The sequence below is a fragment of the Sceloporus undulatus genome, chromosome 3 (genome assembly GCF_019175285.1).
Source record: "Sceloporus undulatus isolate JIND9_A2432 ecotype Alabama chromosome 3, SceUnd_v1.1, whole genome shotgun sequence".
Classification (NCBI taxonomy): domain Eukaryota; kingdom Metazoa; phylum Chordata; class Lepidosauria; order Squamata; family Phrynosomatidae; genus Sceloporus; species Sceloporus undulatus.
The window spans coordinates 182,970,641-182,994,484 of NC_056524.1; the positions used below are offsets into that span (position 1 = coordinate 182,970,641).

General features: G+C 40.6%; 1 protein-coding gene across 3 annotated transcripts in view; it reads left to right on the plus strand.

The window, feature by feature from the left end:
* Positions 1-23,488, plus strand: part of LOC121926369 (heparan sulfate glucosamine 3-O-sulfotransferase 1-like) — a 119,138-nt gene extending 95,650 nt beyond the window's left edge. For all 3 annotated transcript variants that reach the window (XM_042459304.1, XM_042459305.1, XM_042459306.1), the window contains one exon: positions 21,818-23,488. In XM_042459304.1, the coding sequence (XP_042315238.1) occupies positions 21,944-22,873 (930 nt within the window). In that variant the 5' untranslated portion in view covers positions 21,818-21,943 and the 3' untranslated portion in view covers positions 22,874-23,488. The remainder of the gene's footprint in view (positions 1-21,817) is intronic.
* The last annotated feature ends 356 nt before the right edge of the window (positions 23,489-23,844 follow it).

Genomic DNA, 23,844 nt, shown 5'->3' on the forward strand with positions numbered 1-23,844 from the left:
ATCATTGTAAATTAACTCTGGAACTGGTTGGACATTCTGGTACAGTTTTTTCTGATTGTGGAAATGGAAATTACACATGTGATAACCATTGGGGATGGATACATATTGTAACATGGGGTACATATACACGGCACACAGATGTACATGGTTCCACATTGTGTATAGATATACATGTGTATTGCATATGGTTGTGCATGAAGACTCTAGTGCATTTTGGTTGCAATTCACTGATAGAGGCAACATTGCAACCCTCATGTAATGCTGTAAGTAAACAATGTTAACTCTGAAACTTTATCACATCAGAACCTGTAACGTTCCCATAGAGTTCCGAAAATGTTCCATGGCAGAACAATCTGGGAATGGAATTCATGCATTTCGAGAAGTAAATACAGGATGAAATGTAAGGGGAAACACATATATGCACAGCCACTCCCTTTGAATGGGTGCTTTTGCCATAAGGTTCTCATATCATATCATATGCCTCTGTGTATATGTGTGTCCATAATATATACAGGCATAATATATATAATAATAACACACACACAACATATACATACACACAACACACACAACGCATCTCTGATTACCTTTTATATTAAATATATGTAGTATCAATACCAATTATATATATATAGTATATATATACACCACCACACACACCACACACACACATATATATATACACTACACACACATATATAACACATACAGATGAGAAAGATAGATATACATGCATGTACTATCACACTACGTGTGTGTATATATATATGTATAATGTACATAAACACACACACAACGTTGTGTGTGTGTATCCAATAAAATAAAACTATTCACATGTAAACATTTGTTTAAAATGTGGGGGAAACCATTTCTTTCTGCTTCAGGGAAATCATTCCTACATGTTAACATGGCACTGTCCTCATACCCGAAGCTTAGCGTCTTTTTGAACGCTCTAGGACTGCAGAGGAGGAAAAATGCCCTAGGTTGCAAATTTCCCATGATCAGAGGCAAAGGGTGACGGGAAACAAAAAGGGGGAATGGGGTGACTGACAGGGGCTGCAGGAGCCAGGTTATCTCTGCAGTGTGTCTGGAGCCTCTCTCTGGCCAGTCTCTCCGGCAAAGGTGCTGCTGGAGAGAAAAGGAAATGGGACATTGGTGCCCCGCCCTGGCTCTCCTTTCTCCTCGCTTAGGTGTTTAGTCATGCAGGGCCTCATTGAGCTCTCCACTGCCATGGATTCAGCAGAAGGGGGAAGGACGAGACCAAGGCTGGAGAGAGGGCAACACACTCACACACAGAGCTCCTTTTCCTTTGGCACACAACTGCCCTCCTCTTTGCACACGCAGGGAATCACTCTCAAATGCCCTCTCTTCCTCCTTTTTTCCTCCTTTCTCTCTCTCTCTCTGTCACACACCAGGCATCCTTCTTTCACTCCCAGACCCACAATCACACACACACACACTCTCCTACACACCCTCCCCTCCCCTAAGATCACCTTCTCTTCTCGCCCCAGGGTAACCAGAGGTCCTCACCGTGAAGGAGGACAAGGCACCGCAAAATGGGGGAAAATTGGAGAACAACAAAATAAAAGCTAAGAACACTGATATGAATGTAAATTCGTGATTCTCAGCCAGGCTCCAAATGGAGGAGGTTTGGGAGTTCCTCTTGGATGGAAGGATGGAATGTAGGGCATGTCCTGGAAAAGGAGGATGGTGCCTGATGCCTGGCTCCTATGCACCAATGGCCAACTGGAGGGCAGTCCTTTTGCTGCTGGTGGTGCCCAGGGGCTAAGCTGGAGCTTCATTCAATCTCCTGATCATCAGCTTAGGAGGGATGGAGATCTTTTGGCTGCTCCTGGAGCGGAGACATTGCCAGGCAGAGGAGAAGAAGGAGGGGGATCATTGGTGGGTCCTCTATCAGAGGGCGAGGGCAGTAGCCCTTCTCCTCCATCCCTTGCCATGAAGCTGCAGAGCCTCTCTCTGGCCAGAGCCCCTTGAGGGCATCTCCTTCCAGGAACCCTCTGGTGTGGTAATACAATGTGCAGTCATTCCACTTTGCTTGAATCCACATCACGTGACTTGCTTGGAACAGAACTGACCACTTCAACCTCACTTCAGAAGGGCAGTGGAAAGGCAACCAGGTGTGGTAAAACATCACGTTTAAACCTTAATTCGCCTTGCTAGACAGGAGTGACTCTGGATCTGGTGTGGAAAAACATCACACTTTGCATTGCTTGAACAGAATTGACTGTGAATCTGAGCTGCAAACCCCCCCACGTGTGATAAGGTCCCTAGTCAGTCACCTCTGGCATGTTTCTGGTAGTTAATAAAGGAACTCAGGTTGCTGTCACACTGCAGAAATAAAGCAGTTTGACACTACTTCAGCTTTCATGGCTCAATGCTATAGAATTCTTGGATTTGTAGCTTGGTGGGGCACCAGAGTACTCTAACAGGGAAAGCTAAATATCTCACAAAAATTATAAATCCCAGAATTCCATAGCACTGAGCCATGGCAGTTAAAGTGGTGTAAAACTGCATTATTTTTGTAGTGTGGATACACCCTTGCTAAGTATTCATGCTGCCTGAAAGTGTGGGTTGTTATATACACTTTCACTCCAAAATTTCTCACCTCAATGTTAAAATGTATCAGTGTCAGCAGAATTACTTGTCATACCTAAAAGTTTCCCAAGCTCTAATTATATGGCACCCCATGGATTTCGTACAGCTGGAGGTCTTTCTTGTCACTTTATAAACTCAATTTCAGAGTGTTTTAAAATTCTAGGATATTAATTCAAATCAACTTGAAACTCAGCATATAAAGTAGTTCTGGTAATGATGTGGAGAAACTCTTTAACACATACAGTTTTATGCCTTGATTACGGTCTAAATTTTAAATGTGGTATCTTCATCTCCTCCATCTTTTTAAAAAATATATTAGATCTTTATATATAAGGACAGAAAGAGTACATTTTAAAACATAGAGGGAGAATGAGGGGACAAGAGAAAGAGAATGAGAATGCATTCTTCAGTAGTTCATGCTGGGCTAGATTTTTACAGTTTTCAGCCTGAAACAGACAGGCATTTTAAACTGGCTTCTGTGTGGCTTGGGGATGTAGTGATTAGATGATCCACACCCCCAAGATGCACTGAAGCTGCTCCCAGGCTATAGAAACCTGGCACAAAAAGGAATGGGGGTTTTCCACTCCAATTTGGGCCTGCGGCATAGGTCACTTTTGGGTCCTTGGTATGTGGCTGTGTGGTGGGGGCAGATTTAAGCCACCCCTTTGTACTGGTCTGTTTTCCCCCATTGTTAAAGTAGGTTCACCTTAGGCAGTGGCGCCCCCACAATGGGTGACACACAGTGTGGGGGGGGTGGGACTTCTGGGGTGGGCGAGACCTAGCCCCAGACGTTTGGTGGGATTTCTGGAAGTCTGGGGCTGGAAGGATATCTGTGAGGGTCTCAGCTGCTCCCCCGTGAGCCCAGGAAGAGCTGGTGTGGCCTGAGGAGAGCCAGCACAGCCCAGGGAGAGCTGGCCTGGTCCCAAGCAACTTCCCGTGGGGGCAAGGAGCCCATGCATAGGCCAAAACAACACCCGTGGGAGGCAGGGAGACAACAGGGTGTCACCCCCCATCCTGCGGTGTCATCTCCCCTTTAGGGGTGTCACCCAGTGAAGTCTGCACACACACCTCAATGATGCTACTGGTGTTAGGGTTGCCATGAGTCAGAAACAACTTGAAGGCACACAATAACAACAACAAAGTGCTAAATAGCATACAGTTCAGAATGCTAAAATGTTAAAGCCAATCAAAAAATGTGTGAGATAAATGAGCAGGTTATATTCAAGTGCCACAGTTCCTCTAGATTGTATCTACTGACCTGAAAGCTAAATATTATTTCATGTTTGACTGTATCTGTAAGTCTTCAAGCAAGTGAGACTTTGTATGTGTTTTAAAGATCTACTAAAGATATGGTAAAACTGTTTTATCAGTCTGATAATTTCTTATTTTTTGCATATCATAGCTTTATACAAAGTTATTAGACTTTTGATTTTTGTTTTAATTATTGAAATATCGGATTAATGATATATTTTAGCATAGGGTACTTGAAGCAACTCTACACCAAGCTTGTGAGAAGGATGTTTGCCCTTGGTGCTCCTCTTCTATTAACCCTTCTCATTTTCTTCAAGTAGAGTAGATTTCTGAGATACAGCATGGTGTCAGAAACATTGATTTCAGACTTTAAAATGAAGTCCTATGTAGTCTGTTGTCCATTCACTTGCACTCTGCGTGGTACGTATCAGCAACTACTTAATCTTAGTCAGTTAAACCTGACACTTGATGGATAGGCAAGAGCTCTGTTCACAGAAAAATCCAATCAGGAAAGCCTCTATGGAGGCATCAAGTCTAGTTTAGGAGCCAAATGTTATTCCGCAGCAATTCCATGGAGCACAAATGTAAAGGTTTGCCAATAGTCCATAGATCTGATTAAAGAAAGAAGTGATGCATCCATCAATCGCTATGTACTAAGGATGGGCCGGACCAAGTGTATTACACTAAAGTCAAGAAAACAGGTTGGAAAGGAGAGGGTTGGAGTACCAAAATCAGTGAAACAAAATTCTACACTTGTCCCTCCCTTTTTGTGGACTTAGAGTTTGCGGTCTCGCTCTTCACTGGAAGGACAAGCAGGGAGGGATAAAATGGTGGCATGTGCCTCTGTGCCCCCCCCCCCCCAATGGGCACCTTGGGTGCATGCACCATTATTTTCAATGGCGCTTAAATATTTGCAAGTCGTCATTTTCGTGGGGGTGGGGGTGTCCAGAATATATCCTTTCTGAATTGGGAGGGGCTGCTGTACTTTGAACAGAAGAGCCACATCCCATTTTGCCATAATGGGATTGTGTTCACTGCAGGTCAGAAATGTCTAACATACATCAGTTGTGTCCAGAGCACATCAAATATGTCCAGCATGTATCCAAAGTGCCCAGTATGTATCACAAGTACTTGATGCACATCACAAGCACATTAGAAGTACCTGATGCTCACTAGAAGCAATCAGTGTCCATTGGAACATTCTTGCTGGTGCCAAGATGCTCATCTGGTGCCCAGATGCCCAGGTTTTGTGGCTATGGATTTGTAAAGCTATAGAACAAAGGCTGTGATGTAGAACCTTGGCCAAAGATATTAAATGTATCAAAATGTTTGTTATTGTCCTTCAAGCTTTTGATTCCAGGACACATTTTGCTAGATGCGCTTTAACAGAAACATATTTCAAATCATTTAGTGGATTATATAACTTATACCTTTAACTGGACAATATTTGGCAGTGTCTGCCAATTCTGTCAATGTAAGGTTCTTTGTCCTTGAGAATTCAAGAACCTTTTTCTGATTAATGGACTGAATTGCCTGCTTGTTAATAGTCCAGTTTACTAATCTCCTGCACTCTAAGTAGTTGAGAAACCACCACATTTCTCCAATGAGAGGCAGGTCTTGTCCACCTTGGATATGTTGTTGCCTACAATTTCCATTGCCTCTCACCATTGATCACACAGACAGGTGTTTATGAGAGTGAACATGCTAGATCCACAGCCATGTCATATCTACATAAGAAAAACTGGATGATACAGAGAGAGATTTAGAAGCTTACTCCTCTGATATTTAGTAAGTATCATTTGCTTTCCTGTCCATACCTTCTATATGCTAGCCTTCTATTATATTGCTTTCCCAAACATGTAATGACAGAGGAATGACAGCACAACAGAATGGTGAAATATGAGCTTTGATCTTCAAGTTGCACTTCATATTGGTTAGGCATTACAATTGTTTGAGCCAACATATTCATGTAACAATAAGCAGTGAAGGTTTGCAAATCCTTTTTTTCCCCTTTATTCCCTTGAGGTTCAGTATGATTTATGGATACTGTATGTTTCAATGAGAATTTTTGACACTGGAAATGGGTAAAAATGGTGCTTCTCTAGGTAGTCTACTGCAGCTTTCCCTAAATCTCTTCAGTTATGGAATTGCTCATAAAATTGCATCACGTAGCATGCACAACATTTACAGCTGGTGCTGTATCGAAGCTTTTATAGCCATATTAGGTTTGTCCGTAATTAGCAGCAATAAAGTACGTGTTTCAAAATTGACATCATTGCAAATAATGAATGTCATTAAGCCATTTTAACTTTACTTACGATATGACCTGTACATGGTAAATTCCACTTACATTTGTTTCTGTAATTTGCTTCAGAACTGTAAATGAAGATTGAAAAGACTGGTTGCATCTCATTTAACTCTTTGAAGTTTGGTAGAAGTGTGGATGTGTGCATCCATGCATACTAGAAAGGGGTGGCAGAGAGAATGAGCATTCCTCAAAGCCATACTTTCATCAATAAATTTTCTACCTAAAGTTATCAGAAATAGGAATTAGAGAAAAATAATTCTAGCCTTAGGCAAATAAAATCTTTTTTTCTCCTCAAATGCATATCTTGAAACATCACCTGCCAACCATTTAATGTACTTATAGTTTATGCTAACCTTCCCCAGCATTACTTTTTAATCTATTCTAGTCTGTGCACCTAGTAAGAAGGAAGCCTGAAGGCAATTGCAATTGCTTTGCAGCTGATATCTGTAGCCACCAAGTACAGTAGCTAGGTTTTTTCCCCCCTTTTCTTTTTGTTTCTCAAGGTTCATGACTGTTAGCTCTTAATGGAAATGGAAATGCTGCCTCATTAACACAAGCATCAACCAAGTAACTTCACTACAGACTTTTGGTGCTTGAGTGTACCACTTCAGTTTCTCTGTGATTGTAACCGATTATGCCCTGCTTTTCTCAAAGGCTAACTAAGTATATATTAAAGTCTTGCATTTTTCCTCTTTTAAAAAAGGTTAAAATATATTGGTGAATTTTAAGAGCCCTTAAGCTTTTATTAGTTACAGCTGCTTCCTTGAAGTGTTCATCCATTATTCTAGTTTCTGAGATGCATAGTGGATCTATCAGAATAAATCCCTGAATTCTAGGCTGAAGACTTGCTGGCATAGTTTCTTTGCTTTTTGCTAGTTTAAAATATAAACAGGTTTCATTTTATGCAGGTATAAGGTGGGGGGTAAATAATTAAACATTAAATTAAATTAGAATCATAGAATCATAGAATCATAGAGTTGGAAGAGACCACTAGGGCCATCCAGTCCAACCCCCTGCCATGCAGGAAATCCAAATCAAAGCATCCCTGACAGATGGCCATCCAGCCTCTGTTTAAAGACCTCCAAGGAAGGAGACTGTATCACCCTCCGAGGGAGTGCATTCCATTGTCGAACAGCCCTTACTGTCAGGAAGTTCCTCCTAATGTTCAGGTGGAATCTCTTTTCCTGCAGCTTGCATCCATTGTTCCGGGTCCTGTTCTCTGGAGCAGCAGAAAACAAGCTTGCTCCCTCTTCAATATGACATCCCTTCAAATATTTAAACAGGGCGATCATATCACCTCTTAACCTTCTTTTCTCCAGGCTAAACATCCCCAGCTCCCTAAGTCGTTCCTCATAGGGCATGGTTTCCAGACCCTTCACCATTTTTGTCGCCCTCCTTTGGACACGCTCCAGTTTCTCAATGTCCTTTCTGAATTGTGGTGCCCAGAACTGGACACAATATTCTAGGTGGGGCCTGACCAGAGCAGAATACAGTGGCACTATTACTTCTCTTGATCTAGACACTATACTTCTATTGATGCAGCCTAAAATAGCATTGGCCTTTTTAGCTGTTCACTCATGTTCAACTTGTGGTCTACTTGGACTCCTAGATCCCTTTCACACGTAGTTTCATTCAGCCAGGTGTCACCCATCCTATATCTGTGCATTTTATTTTTCTGCCCTAAGTGCAATACCTTACATTTCTCCGTGTTGAATTTCATTTTGTTAGCTTTGGCCCAGGTTTCTAGTCTATTCAGGTCATTTTGAATCTTGATCCTGTCCTCTGGGGTATTAGCTATTCCCCCTAATTTGGTATCATCTGCAAATTTGATAAGTATGCTTCCAATTCTGTCATCCAGGTCATTGATAAAGATGTTGAATAGCACTGGGCCCAGGACAGAGCCCTGTGGGACCCCACTGGTCACTTTTCTCCAGGATGAAAAGGAGCCATTGTTGAGCACCCTTTGGGTTCGGCCGGTCAACCAATTACTAATCCATTTAACAGTTCCTTTGTCTAGCCCACATTTTACAAGCTTGTTTGCAAGAATGTCATGGGGAACCTTGTCAAAGGCCTTACTGAAATCAAGATATACTATATCCACAGCATTCCCTTCATCTACCAAGCTGGTAATTTTATCAAATTAAATGGAACTGAATGAAATGTTGAAAAGGGTCTTTTCAGAGCAAGATCCTGTAATCACTTTTTGTGTTTTCACTATTTGAAAATCATTTCATGTTGTCATTTTAACTCCCTGAGCGGAGGCTGGTCCTTTATAGAATAGGTCTTCAGCTGATAGCAGAAACAGCCAACACTGGGAGCCTGACTAACTTCAATGAGAAAATCATTACTCTTGATGGGCACTGTAGCAGAAGCTGCATTTACATTGCAGAAATAATCCAGTTTGATGCTGCTTTAACTGCTATGGCTCAATGCTGTGGAATTCTGGGAACTGTAGTTTGTTATGACACAAGAGCAAAGCAGATTATTTCTGCCATGCAGATCCAGTCAGAGAAAGCTTTCTTTTGCTGCACAATGAAATCAGTAATTAGCAAGCATTTCCCCTACTTTATAGTCTCTTCAGAAGGGAACAGTGGTCCAAAACATACTACATAAATAATCCAGTTTGAGGCTGCTTTACCTGCCCTGGCTCAGTATTAGGGAATCCTGGAAATTGCGGTTTGTTGTGGCACCAGAGCTCTCTGATAGAGAAGGCTAAATGTCTTACAAAACTACAATTTCCTAGCAGTGAGCCGGGGCAGTTAAAGCTGTCTTAAATGAAAGGGGTCTCAAACTGGATTATTTATTCAGTGTGTTTTCGACCAATGTCTCAGTTCATACAATAACCTGTTCACACAACAATGAAACATATAGCAACTCAGCTGCCCAGTAGATGCTAAGAGTTGTCATATATGCAGAAAAGCCATATTTTAGTGTTAGATCATGTGCTTTGCTTATAGAAACTCTCCGACATCTTCATGTTGGATCAGAAGAGACTCTGTCTAAAACCATGAAAAGTCACTGCCAGTCAGTGCAAAGAACGTCAAGGTGGGTGGATCAAAATTTTTGATTCAATAAAAAGCAGCTTTGTAATGTGAGAGAGGCAATGATATGTTTGAGAGGAACAAGGACAGTAACCAGATCAGAGTCTTTCCACCCTGGGAAGTGATATATCTGGAGAGTGGGGAAATGAATAGAATATCATTTATCAAAGCAGAAATATGGTGCCAGGCATGGTACTTTTCTATCCCTGAAAGACAAAATGTGGATATGATTGGTGATGATTGTACAGTTATCCTATTTAGTTTGTGACTGATGGTCCTATGGTTCCAATCCCCTTCCCCATTTTAAACAACATTATATATATATTTTTAATGCATTGCATTGCTTGTTTGAGTGATAGCAGGTCAGGTTGGCTTTAGTTCTCCTTCCCTCATTCTTTTGGCATCTGTCAAATGTATGCTTTCTCACTCCACCCCTTCATTTTACTTCTTACTGTCTTCTGTCTCCCTGCTCTCTTCTCATTTGATGCATTAATTTAAATACTTATGTATTTTAAAATACTTAGGAGCTTGTCAGATGAACTTTAAAACTGTCTCAAACCTCCTGGGCTGCAGCCAGGATGCGGGATGGAGGCAGGGATTAGCACATGCTAAATCGCCGCCTCATCGCCACTCACCATTAGCCCGTGTCCCAGCCACACTCTGCCAACGCTTTTTCAAAACTGGAAAGCTTCCAACTTTAAAAAGGTGCTGGCGAAGTGCGGCTGGGATCTGGCTTGGACCCAGGCTGATGGTGGGTGGTGATTAGGCAGTGATTTACCATGCGATAATCCCCGCCTCCATCCTGCATTCTGGCTGCAGCCTGGGACACTTGAGCTGGTTTTAAAGTTCATCTGATAAGCTCCTTAGACTGTCGCAGTGTTATTTTAGAATAATGACATTTTGAAAGAAAGGGGAAGGCCCACAGTGTTTGAGAACAACTGCACTACATACCATTTTTTGCAACAGGCGGTTAGTACTCTGCATTCATTTTCCCCACTCATGTTAAATGAAAGTAAACTAGGCAGAAGTGACACCAGCCAGGCACCTTCTCTTCCCATCTTTCTTCCATTATTTGCACAGTCTGTTATTTGACCTTCTTGGTGAATATTCCCTTTAACTCATGAGACCATTGAAAGGAGAGAGAGTCTGTCAGCACAGTAAAATGTGCCAACCTGTACATGTTTATCAGAAGGCTATAAACTCTGACCTGGGCCAGCAGGACTTGAGATCTTTCCAGCATTAGATTGCTTGAGATTGCTCTGCAGATCTAATTCTTGTGTACATTCTGACTCAGAAATTTTCCTGCTGTTCAAAATATCTTTTAGTTCTTTATTTAGTGCCTCAGTTTCCTAATAAGTTTGGTTTTTTCCTTCTTCTTTATGCCTAATGCATACCATATCATTTTGTTACCAAGCAACAACATTATGAAATAATGGAAAAACATAACATGCAGTAAGGTGCTATAATTTGGATGCTGTACTGGTGAGCTGGAGGGAAAAGAGACAGAACTAATTTTTAAATTATATACCATGAAACTATTTCAAGTGATCTGTGAGATAGGGAAAATGCAATATCGTCACTTCAGAGTCTTTGTTTTTATTATACAAAGTCACTCAGATTGTTTTATAAAAATGATTCCACATCTGATTCCACAAATTTAGCACAAGATGGATTTTATTTAGATAACATGTCCCAATTACCTATTCTACTTGTAGTTTAAACCCTCTTTAGGTTTATATACCAATTATAGTATAACCACAGGAACTGACATTCCCCAAGATTCATCAGAATCAATCAATTTTCTTAGACTAAATCTGGAATGTTATTCCAATGGAATTACTTCCAAAGGCAATTTTGATGCATTTAGCTTTAGCTCTATAATGCATTCTGAATCTGATTATCTTTTGCAGTATATTGCTAGGTAAAGTTTTCGTTTGGCAGCAATTTTTGCCATATTCAGTAATTAATTACTGCAAACTTGCTAGAGCCTTATACTTTCTGTTGTTAGCCTGTGCAAGCACAGAACATACAATGGGCCCTTCCCTTACGTGGGTGATCCATTCCAGACACACACCCCACGTAAGAGAAAAAATGTGTATGCTCGAGCCCCATTGAAAACATTAAGGTACGTACATATGGCACAGTGCGCATGCCATTGTTTTTCTCACTGTGCAGCTTCAGCGTAAGCTGAAAGCTGTGTATGGCCTGGGTGTACTGAACTAATGATAAATCATATGCAAATGTTAAATGTGGAGTAAGCAGCTGAGCTTCACTTTTTCTTCGCCTTACAATTACATGGAAGGAGCAACCAGTATCAAGACTATGTGGTGGTAAAATAGGTGTAAATCAGGAATCAGAATCACACAGCCTTCCAGCTGAATCCAGACAAAAAGAAGGTACTTACAGTAGGGGCTCCTAAACCAGGTATTGGGCTGCACCCTCCAGTCCTAGAGGGGTTCACGCTCTCCTCAAAGGACTGTGTTCAGAGTCTGGGAGTGCTTCTTGATCTGTCACTTTAGATGAGAAATCAGGTGAATGTGACGGTCAAGAGCGCCTGCTATCAGCTTCAGCTGATATGCCAGCTGCGCCCTTCCCTGGAATTGGATGAGCTCAAAACTGTAGTACATGCACTGGTAACCTCAAGACTTCACTTTTGCAATGCGTTCTCCATGGGGCTACCCTTGTGCCTAGTCTGAAAACTTCAATTGGTACAGAATATGGCGGCCAGGTTGATCACTAGAACATCTAGGAGTGACTATATGACACCAATATTAAAACCACTCCACTGGCTGCCTATTAGTTTTCGAGCACAGTACAAGGTGTTGGTTATTACCTTTAAAGCCCTACATGACTTGGGCCCAACCTATCTAAGGGATCGCCTACTTCCATATAATCCACCCCGTACTCTCAAGTCCTCTGGTAAGAATTTATTGCAACCTATAAAAACTAGACTGATTGCAACTTCCCAGAGGGCCTTTTCTGCAACTGTTCCCAGCCTGTGGAACGGCCTGCCGGACAAGATCCATCAAATCACCAACTTAGACAGCTTCAAGAAAGCTATCAAGACAGATCTCAAGAAAGCTATCAAGATGGCAGGCCTTTTCAGAATAAACTACTCGGCCATGTGGTGATTGCCCCCCCCCCACATATATATTATGACTCTGCCACTTTTATTGGTTTTAATTGTTATGTAATTTTAAATTCTATATTGTTTAATTGTCTTTTAAGGGGGGATATTTTGTATATATGGATGTATTTTAACTCTTGTAAGCTGCTTTGATTGCTTTTAACAAAAATTGGGATATAAATAAAAGTTTTATTTATGTTTATTTTATTTATTTTCATAGAATCATAGAGTTGGAAGAGACCGCACAGGCCATCCACTCCAACCCCCTGCCATGCAGGAAATCCAAATCAAAGCATCCCCAGCAGATGGCCATCCAGCCTCTGCTTAAAGACCTCCAAGGAAGGAGACTCCACTACACTCTGAGGAAGGAGTGTGTTCCACAACCCTTACTGTCAGGAAGCTCTTCCTAATGTTGAGGTGGAATCTCTTTTCCTGGAGCTTGCATCCATTGTTCCAGGTCATAGTCTCTGGAGCAACAGAAAACAAGCTTGCTCCCTCCTCAGTATGACATCCTTTCAAATATTTACACAGGGCTATCATATCACCTCTTAACCGTCTCTTCTCCAGGCTAAACATCCCCAGCTCCCTGAGTCGTTCCTCATAGGGCAAGGTTTCCAGACCTTTCACCATTTTACTCGCCCTCCTCTGGACACGCTCCAGTTTCTCAATGTCCTTTTTGAATTGTGGTGCCCAGAACTGGACACAGTATTCCAGGTGGGGCCTGACCAGAGCAGAATACAGTGGCACTATTACTTCTCTTGATCTAGACACTGTACTTTTATTGATGCTGCCTAAAATGCATTGGCCTTTTTAGCTGCCGCATCGCACTGTTGACTCATGTTCAGCTTGTGGTCTACTTGAAGTACAACAATTTTGTTGAAGTATTTCTCACCACTGGTTATGCTGTCTTGGACTGGCAGGACTGGCAGTCCTACAACATCTGGAGTACTCCATGACTCCCACCCCTGGTTTATACCTTTCCCCTAATGGTGCTCTTATTTATTTATTTATTTAGCTATATACAGGAGATAAAGAGCGATGGAAAATACTCCATTTGTGCCAATTCCATCAGGATCTATTTCCACAAGGAAAAGGAGGAATATAAATAAATAAATTATTATTATTAAATTATAGGAAAGAGGGTTATTGTTGGAGGGGAAAGGAATCCACATGCAGTGCTCCTTATTCATATGCTTGTGGGTTTAAGAAAGAAAGTGTTCAGCTGCATACTATGTATTTAATACCATGTAGTTTAGCCCTTAGTTTACATTTAAAAAGAAAATGTGTGCATGCTTTGTGCTTGAAAATGTTAGCTTGAAAATTTATTACTATCAAAACCCAGTAGCAGCTCCAGGTTGATGCACTCTGGATTTCAGTGCAAAGTTTATAGGAGCTATCCGGAGTGCTCAGAGCAGATTGACCAACCCACTAATATCAGAGCCTGAAAATGCCAACAAGAGTAGGAGCTGAGCAAGTGTATCCTGTGGTCAGGGACTGAAAGAAATATTTTGTACATACTTTATTTTGGGAAACAGAGTAAGTTCTGTAAATATGTGCATAATGTATACTCAAATTCACAGTCTGACATTATTTAAAAAGGGAGATGAGGAATAATCTAATCTTGGAAGTAACTAGTAAATAATTTATTTTCCAGTAACCTATAAGTTAATTATAACAATGAGAGATAACTTAATTGTTTTTGCACTGTAACATTTAGTTCCTTTTATAGCTAAAAGAATATGGCTTCACTACATGATGGAGGAAGAATGTCCCATGTTTCAAGTGCTGCCTCCTGCTGTGCTAATGTGGCTGACTCATGTTCTGTTGGTGTGAAAGCATCTTTGAGGTGGATTGGAAGAGATCATGTTTTGTACACAGATCAGCAACTTGTAGTATTCATATTTTTCAATTAAAAAAAGATGTCAAGGTTAACTACTTACATTTGAGGGTGGGGGGATAAGTGAAGTTATAATGTTAATTATTAACGGCACTGGAGCTATAAGTGTAAGTACTTTTGAAAACTAACTTCATTGATAACCATCTTGAAAGGTGATGACTCGTTTATGGATGCAGCCTAAATCTTGGAAAGAGTCTGGAAGGCAGAGAAATGGGAGGACAATAGGTTTTTTAAAATCCTGCTTTGAAATATTGCCAGTCTTCTTGTTTATAGTCTGAAGTTGCTGCCCACTTGACTAGATCTGAATTCTGTACTTTGCAAACTTCAGAGTAGGCAGGTGGGTGGCCCCAGTAGGAACATAATCAGCCTTAATGGGACAGTTGGCATAGGGACTTAATATTCATATTAAGTTTGCCCCTTGTATTTGTTTATATGGATAAATTTTAAAGTGTTATTCCAGATTGATGGAGAAAGAATGTGAGGGAGGAGGGAGCTTATTCTTGAGTTTCCTCATACATTTCAGGGGAAACTTAGCAAAAATACAGGTAGGTATATGGGCCTGGATGGCATTTAAGAGCAGAACAAGGAGTTTGTAACTGCCAAAGACAAGAGGAACTTGTCATGGATATAACATTATGATGATAAAGGCAACAGCCTAGGACATCATAGCCCAGTCAGCAAAGCAAGTTTTATGATCCAGAGCAGCATCTATTAAGATCAGGCAACTAATATTTTTTAAAATCTCTCTGTTTCTGCCTCACAGAAAGAAAGAAGTGACTATGTCAAAAGACAGAATTAAGCCATAGAAAATGTAATACAACGCTGTGGAGAGTATCGCACTTCCTTTCCTCCCAGCCTGATACTTGATTTTGAAAAATGGGTGTTTTCACACGCCTCTGTGGCCAGTCAGGAGGCATCACATACTCAATTTGGCATTCTATCCCCAATCCATATTTCTCCAGCAGCTTTTGAAAGAATGGGAGTTTCCCCATTCTTTCAAAAAGTGCCAGAAAAGTACAGATCAGGGATGGGATGCCAAGATTGGGTATGCAATGCCTCCAGACTGGTGTGTCAAAACGCTCGTTTAAAAAAAATTCAAAAGTTTCAGCCCATGCAAAAGCTGGGAGGAAAAGAAGTGCAATAGTCTTCTGTGTCTATGAACTGGTACATACTGTCAGGAAGTGGCGTAGTGGCAGCGATACTAGGACTCGGGATTGCGCAGCAACTGCACGCTCCCAAGCCCTAGTACGGGTGGATGGCAACATCATGATGCCTTCCTGTTCATCTGGGAGGCTCCATGATGACACCAACGCCGAGCATCCGGACGTCACTTCTAGGAAGTGACATCATAGCGGTGCTGTTTCTCTTTTACGGCACCACAAAAAAGAAGCCGCTTATAGCGACTTCTTTTTGACAGCGTGTCAGTGCTGTGCGGTGCGGCGGCTGCAGCACCAACAAGTGGGAAAGACAGGCAGTACACCTGTCTGTACCATGCCTATATGTACTACATGAGGGTATATCAACACTGCAGAAATAAAGCAATTTGACATCACTTTAACTTTCATGACTCTGTGATACATAATCCTGGGATTTGTAGCTTGGTGAGACACCAGAGCTCTTTGACATACCAGGCTGAGACTCTCACCAAACTACAAATCCCAGAATTCCATGATGGAGCCATGACAGTTAAAGTGGTGTCAAACTGCTTTATTTCTACAGTGTAGATATACTGTTATTCTTCTGGGAGAAGAAGCGGAAACTTTATTGTATATGTTACTTGTGAGGTCTTATTCAAATGCCACAGGAAAGGCAATATTTCCCTGAGTGCAAATTTTCTCTGTCATGTAACATGGGAGTAGGTCTGAGAAGCATAGATTGGTGATAGCTGGGGGGGGGGGGAGTCTTCCCTACCTGAGCCATGCCAAGATCAGCAAAATGAGAAAACACCTCTTAATTGGCCCATCTGTCTGTCTCTGGTGTTCATCTAAGTAACATAAGTAGATGACATTGCAGAATCTTTAGGAGAATTCACAGTGCTGTGAGTTCACATGAAGAAAGCTGCAGGTAAGGCTCAAAACACTTTTAGAAAGCAATTCAGTTATAGACAATGCTTGCAAGTCAACACTTTGTATTTACACTCATTTCATGATGAGTCACCATTTTGTGTTAACATTCATGATGATGTTAAGTAAATAATAAATGGATGTTTCTAAAATGCATGTGAAAAGTTGTGGAGTGGTAATAAAATATTTGTTATTGCAGTGAGGATACGTATTCTGAATAAGAATGATTTTGTTCCTTCAGATATTGCAAAGGAACTGTTTTCCCATGTGCAAATGATTTGTCTCTCCGTTGCCTTAATTAGGACATTGTGAATCAGTCTGAGATCAGCTCTTGTTTACATCTGAAGTCAATGACTGAACATTGTTTTCAGTGGCTTTTCCGTCTTCCTTTGGAAAACTGTCATTTAAAATACACACAGAGAGAGCATTTATTTCCATTTCAAAGAAGTATATTTCATTTTTGCATAAATACACACATTTTTCAGGCTTCACAGACAAAAGTTTCACTGTTTGACAAACTGGCATTATCTATGGACTATTGTTCAGGTGGCTGAAACCAAGTTAGCTTTTACCTATTGCTGTTTTATCATGTGCTTCACACCTTCAGCAAAGCTACAGTCTCAACCTGACCTACTGAAATTGAAAATGTAACCTTCCCACAATAACAGATGAGGGTTTCTTTGTGTTGACATTTTGTGTGGGTCTTATTCTCTGAGTCTGTGACCTACCATATGGAGAAACTTCTAAAAACCACCAAGTTGCAATACCAAAGACAGTTACAGGCTCCTGGGGGGTCTAGATCCATTGAACTACACTTGCAGTGTTAACTCTAATGATCACAGAGGTTGAAAATAATAAGAAAAATGAACAGCGGAACACAGCTAACTCTGCTAAAGAGCGTTGTCTTGGCAGTTCAAGGTGATTGTAACTTTGTTCTTACATCACAAATCAAAATCATAAGACCAGGAGTAAAACATATTCCCCTGAGATTTAAGTACTGTATATAATGAAAAATTGTGAACAATGCAACTATACAAAGCTAATAACAAATAATGTTTTTCTTGTATTATTTGATACCTTTAGGAGGGGACGGGTGAACCTATACCTATATGAGAGCTCAGATGCTCTGAATCAGCCTGGATGATTAAAAGTCTATAATTACTGTGAATTGCAATCTTTGGGTGAGATCCAAAGAACAGCACAAGTAGATTGTTTCAGCAGAGCTTTTAGTTTGAATGGCAGCCTTCTTCTCATGCCACACAGCAAATGTATTATGAAATCAAGGAGACTGTCAAAAACAGTTTGTGTGTTATGACATGGAGGTTTGCTATTAAAAGATAAAAGGTCCTAATAATCTATTTGGAAAGTGGCCTATGTATAATGTGGGAACACCCAAAGTTGATGTTTTTGAGTGAAAGAGATGAGTTTCCATATTCCATTCTTCACCCATACAGACGAGGAAAGCTCCTACCTTTGTAAGATTTCAATGTAACATGGAAGCATATATTTTAATTGTTTTGTTTTAATTGTTTTTATTGTTTGGGTTTTTTTCCATTATTTTAATTCTTGTACAATATTGTAGGCATTAATGATAACTTAAAGGCACAGAACACACTCCACACCCCTCCTCCTCCTCCTCCTCCTGCAACCTAGCACTGTTCTTCCTCTTCCTCTTCCTCCTCCATAGCCATACCCCCCACCACCACATGCTGGTTCCCTCCTCCTTCTTTCCTTCCTCTTCTTACCCTTCTCTTCCTCCTCCTCCATGCCCCTTGCCACCACCACCAGTTCCCTCCTCCTCCTCCTCCATGCCCCCCTGCAAAACTTCTTGAGCAAACCTTGCCAATAAACCCCCATAGATTTGCCTGAAGGTCCTTATAAGTTCTAAACGACTTGAAGACACACAGCAACAAGCCATTGCAGTTCCTAGGACCCCAGTCACGAGGGGTGGAACTTCCAGCCAGAACGCCAGCTCTGCCAGCTGGCTCCTTGCAGCCCCATTGTCCCAGGGCAAATTGGGCTGAGACAAGGAGCTGGGCCGTGCATGCGTGCCTGTGCCCCACCCTTCTGGCCCTTCCACTGGTGGCTGCCGTGCCCATGAGAATCAGGCTTTGTGCCAAAAATGGCACACGTGCCATGGGTTTGCCAACATGGTCCTATGGGATTTGTGGTTTAGTAAGGCATTAGAGCTCTCTGGCTGAGAATTCTAAATGCACTTCCCTAACCTGCCAATCCCATGATCAGCTTGGATGAAACTAAAAGTTAATCATATTCCTATAACTGTGAAGTTTTCTGTTAGTTTGATGTTAAGTGCTTGCTCCAAAGAAATTTTGTATATTCTTAAGGAGTTGAAAAGCAGTAGACTGGAGAAAAATACAGAGCACTTAGAAATTGAGGAATAATCATATCCTCATCTGAAAACACAGGCTATACTAGAAACTTAGTGAGAGATTTTTGTGGGTTGTAAGGCAATCACTATTGCATTGTCAATGAGGGGGTGATTACACCTGTATTGGCATGTGCTTGCCTTCTAGTACTCTGGTTACAATATACAATGTATTTTGGTATTATCGACATTTATTGTTTAAATGATGTTAGGGTATATGTAAGCATTTCTTTCTCAGTTATTACTTTTGTTGTTCTGTTGTTTTCACTGTTAAATGTTTTAAAAATGTAAATGTTTGAGGTGTTTAAAATTGTTCTTTTATTGCTTTGTATTTAATGGGGACTACTTGGAGAATATGTAGTAGATATTGCAACTCCTCTGAGACCTTGCAATAATTTGAATATAGAAATAAAATATAAAAATTATTATAATATTCAAATATAAATAAATAAAAATAAAAATAATGTTCAAGTGGGCATTTAAAAGCAGTCTTGATTTCCTGGCAGATATAGGATGCTAAAATTACAGGTTGAGTATCCCTTATCCAGAATTCTGAAGTAGTCCAAAATACAAAACTTTTAGAACTACAAAAATGCGGCTGAAGAAAGATGCGGGTATCTGTGAAGTGGCAGGAATCCATGCCTCCTACCATTTCATAGATGCTCAGCCTGTCTCCAGCCTGATTATATCTCATTATGGATATGCAAGTACAGTATTCTAAAATCTGAAAAAATCTGAAATACAATTCACAAAGGGAAGACTAATCAGTGCTGGAAATGCTTGAATGCAAAAGAAACTTGGCTACATGTTTGGTGGGATTGTCCTAGGATAAAGAAATATTGGACCCAAATTCACTTATCTATAACTAAAATTCTTGGTATTGACTTTGAACAAACTCCCGAAATGTATCTTTTAAATATGACAAATAAAATCCCAAAGAGAATAGAAGCCCTTCATTGGTGCAAGATTCTTTACATGACAACAGCTGGAAGGTTGCTTCTGGCACAATATTGGAAACTAAGGCCCGTTACAGATGGGCTCTTCCGGTGCCCCCGTCATGTGCTAGGTGTTGGCCGAGGACCTAGCGTCCACACTGGTCTCACCCCTAGCACATGACGAGGGCGTACAGATGGTGGCGCCCTATACACACAGGCTCCGCCATTTTTACGTGATGGATGCATAGCATCCGCATGTCGCACACCAGATGTGATGCCATGAGTGCGCAAATAGCGCCATGCAGTGTCTCATCTAGTGTGGAAGAAGAAGCGCCATTTTGGCACTTCTTCTTTGCTGCGTCCGGGAACCGCGCGGCTTGGATGCTGCGGTTCCCGGACGCAGCAACCAGCAGCGGCGTGAGAATGCCCCTTCTGGGCATTCTGTTACTCATCTAAATGAGATTCCATCGATTGATGAGTAGTTGATAAAAAATCTATGCTATGATGGAAATGGACAAGCTAACTGACATTATTCATGGAAAGGACAAGGAAAAGATAGAAAAAGAATGTGAGGCATTAAGGATTTTTTGTGGTAAACGCTGGAAAGAGATATAAAATAACAAGATAGACATGTAAACATATATGGAAATACCATTTAACTCTGACAAAGATAGGAAAGTGTAAATCACCAATGAAATAAAGAGACTGGAGTTATCTAGAATTATTAAAAATATAAGGAAATAATGTAGAAGACAGTAAGAAACACACAAGATGAGTGATATACATAAGAAATATATTTATTTTTATTTAGCTTTCTGAAAAAGTGGATAATTCTGGACAGCTGAATATTTAGGAAGATACGGATAATTATGTGTTTGTAAATGTAAGGTGTTATAACTACTAATTTTTTTGTTGTTTAATGCTTAAATTTTCAATAAAATCATTTTTTTAAAAAGATGTATGTTGCAGCAGGAATTCTGGCACCTAAACTAAAGAATGACTACAACCCTGAAAAAAAAATCTGAAATACAGAACACGTCTAGTTCTTAGCATTTTGAATTAGATATACTCAATCTGCATTTAGAAACTGGAGATATACATATGTATATCTGTGTGACGAAAGCAAGAAAAAAAAAGCTACTGGTAATATCAGTTATTGGGAAGTCATATTTTGAATGAAGGATGGAATCTGTCCATGAGGATTTTACTTACGGAAACTAAGAGCCATGTTGCACAGGGCTCCTGGAACGGTACAAATGGGGCTGAGAAGGTAACGGAACGAGTGAGGGATGCATTTTACTGCACACAGGAAGTCCCCATTCCATTGCGTTCCTCATCCATCCCAGAGGAGGAGATTTTTGAGAACTGTTCAGAGAAGTTCTCAAAAATCTCCTCCTCTGGGATGGATGGGGAATGGATGCAGAACAGAACAGGAATTTTCGGCGGTGGCGGCAGCATTCTGTGTGCAGTAAAATGCGTCCTTCACTCATTTCATTCCCTTCCTGGCGCCTTTTGTACTGCTACAACCAGCCCTGTGTGATAAGGCTCTAAGAAAGACAACACAGGCCCCAAACAAATGGGCCAAATAAACCAGCTTCCAGACACTTTGGGGGCATGGCGTTTAGATGAAGCACACCGCCAAAGCAGCTGGAAGCCGCACAGAGAGTGCATCAACCCAGGAAAAGCCAGTATAAAAATAGGTAGCAAAAAGCTGCTCCTGACATTCAGGACAATGGTGGTGGCTCACTTTGAGAGGGCCATGCAGTAGCAATGGTCTCCACCTGACCACAGCTGGAGCAGCATCTGGCTGCTCCTTTTGGCCAGTCTGCTTGACACCACGGATTCTATCTTTTTCAAAACAGCTCCACCTTGACACGTTTGGGATCCTTGATAGCCCAAAAAATAACTATCTGTAATTGCCTTTTTTGTAATGCTTCGCAATTGCATATGTGTGTGTATGAGAGAGTGTGTGTGTCAGTTCATTGCTATGTTTGGGCATATTTTCCATAAATGGTGACACCATTTAGACATCAAAAGTCTGGGGGTAAAAAAACATAGATTCGCTCATTGTATTAATTTTCCACGATTACTTTGCCTATAGAGATTATAAGTTTCAAATAGAATTCTTTGGTTATTATGTATAGACAGAGATACTAATTACTGTCTTTTCCATCCCTCTCTCTCAACTCCCAGATGCTTAAGAAATCCATTGCTGCTTTGGCCTTAGTTCCATCAGCTCCCTCGTCAAGAGGAGACGTGTTTATTGCTTCACCAGCCAAGCACAACAGCGTTTTGCACTGATTGTTTCTCCGTCTCCACATGGCCTTTCTACTTGTGTCAGCATACCTTTTGCTGTCCCCAGCCCATGGTGCTCCAGTTGAGAATGGGGCCCTCATGGAGACACTGAAGTCACAAGTCATGTTGTTCAGCAATAAGAGTGAACACTACTCTGCACAAGTGAGACCTCCTGGAACAAGCAGGCGAATACCTCAGACAATCATTATTGGAGTTCGTAAAGGAGGGACAAGGGCTTTACTTGAAATGTTGGATGTTCACCCGAATATTGTGGTGGCAGCTACTGAAGTTCACTTTTTTGACTGGGATGAGAATTATGTGAAAGGAATAGACTGGTATAGGAGCCTGATGCCATTTTCATATGAAAATCAAATAACTATTGAAAAAACACCAGGCTATTTTACCTCGCCACAGGCTCCCGAAAGGATTCATGATATGAATAGCTCTATTAAACTGCTGCTTATTCTCAGAGACCCCACAGAGAGAGTTATCTCTGATTATACCCAAGTCTATTACAATAGACTGGAAAGCCACAAGCCGGTTCAGCTCTTTGAAGACATTGTTATTAAAAATGGAGCACTTAATACCAAATACAAGGCTATCCAGAGGAGCCTGTATGACATCCATATGGAGAGGTGGCTTAAACATTTCCATTTGGATCAAATTCACATAGTAGACGGGAATACTTTGATCAAGGACCCTCTTCCTGAATTGCAAAAAGTGGAAAGATTTCTTAACCTGCCTTCCAGAATCATGTCTTCAAATTTTTATTTTAACCAGACCAAGGGGTTCTATTGTATTAGGAGTGATGGACGAGAAAGATGTTTACATGAATCAAAAGGGCGCCCCCATCCTATTGTCAACAGTACTGTCTTAGAGCAACTGTACTCTTACTTCAGAGAGCACAATGCAAAATTTTACAGAATGATTAAGCATTCTTTTGACTGGCATTAGCAACTTTTCTTTTGAAGGAAAGGATTTTAGATATAGCCCTGCTGTAATTTATTTTCAAGCACTTCCTGATAAACTTTGGGTTGCATTTGCCTTGATGTGAAGACCAGAGTTTGCTTCCCTGTGTTATAACACTAGGAGTCTATTGTGTTATATGACAAGCACTCTTTAGTTTGCAGGCTTAATATTGGCTTGTAACTATTGTAATGAACTTGATTGCACCAGTCCAAGGCCACTGACTTCAATGGAGTTATTTCAGAATTACACTTGTATAGCTGAACTGACTCATTTGTCTCTTTTTATTCAAATGTGTGAGCAAATGGAATCTCACTAGAAACCATTCCTTAATTGATGGGTTGTTGTTTTTTTTAAGTGAAGCTGAAATGGTATTATTCTAACTTTTAGGGTTTTGTTGTTGGCTGCTTTTATTTTTTCCATGACAATAGGACTGAATTTCTAGAAAATTTTATTTATTTATTTATTTATTCATTCATTTATTGAAGAAAAGGTGAATTGAACTGGCTCCTTTATAGTTTTTAAATCTTTCTGTGAATCGAAGATTCTAAAGTCTATATCTAACTTAAATGAGCCTCAAGGGTAACTATGATCTTGAAGAGGTGATTTTTTTTCTCTTTTTGTTGTGGCTCTTCCCATGTAGTTTATTTGTATTAAGTAAGAAAATTCTTACCCACCTGCTTAGCCTCATTGAACAATAGGTAAGCTTTTAATATTCCCAATACAAATAAATGAGGACTCAAAAATGTCCAGTTTTACATAATAGATATCAGAAATCACACAGCTATCAATTAAATTGCAAAAAAAATTGAGCCAACTGTTTGGTTGTGTGTTTTTTTAATGTACCCTTCATTAATACACAATTATTGGTCTTGTTTGTATTTTGTAACCATTTGTTTATATAACTAATTTGGCACAGAATTTATAGCAAAAAGAATTAATTGCCTGCTCTCCAAAGT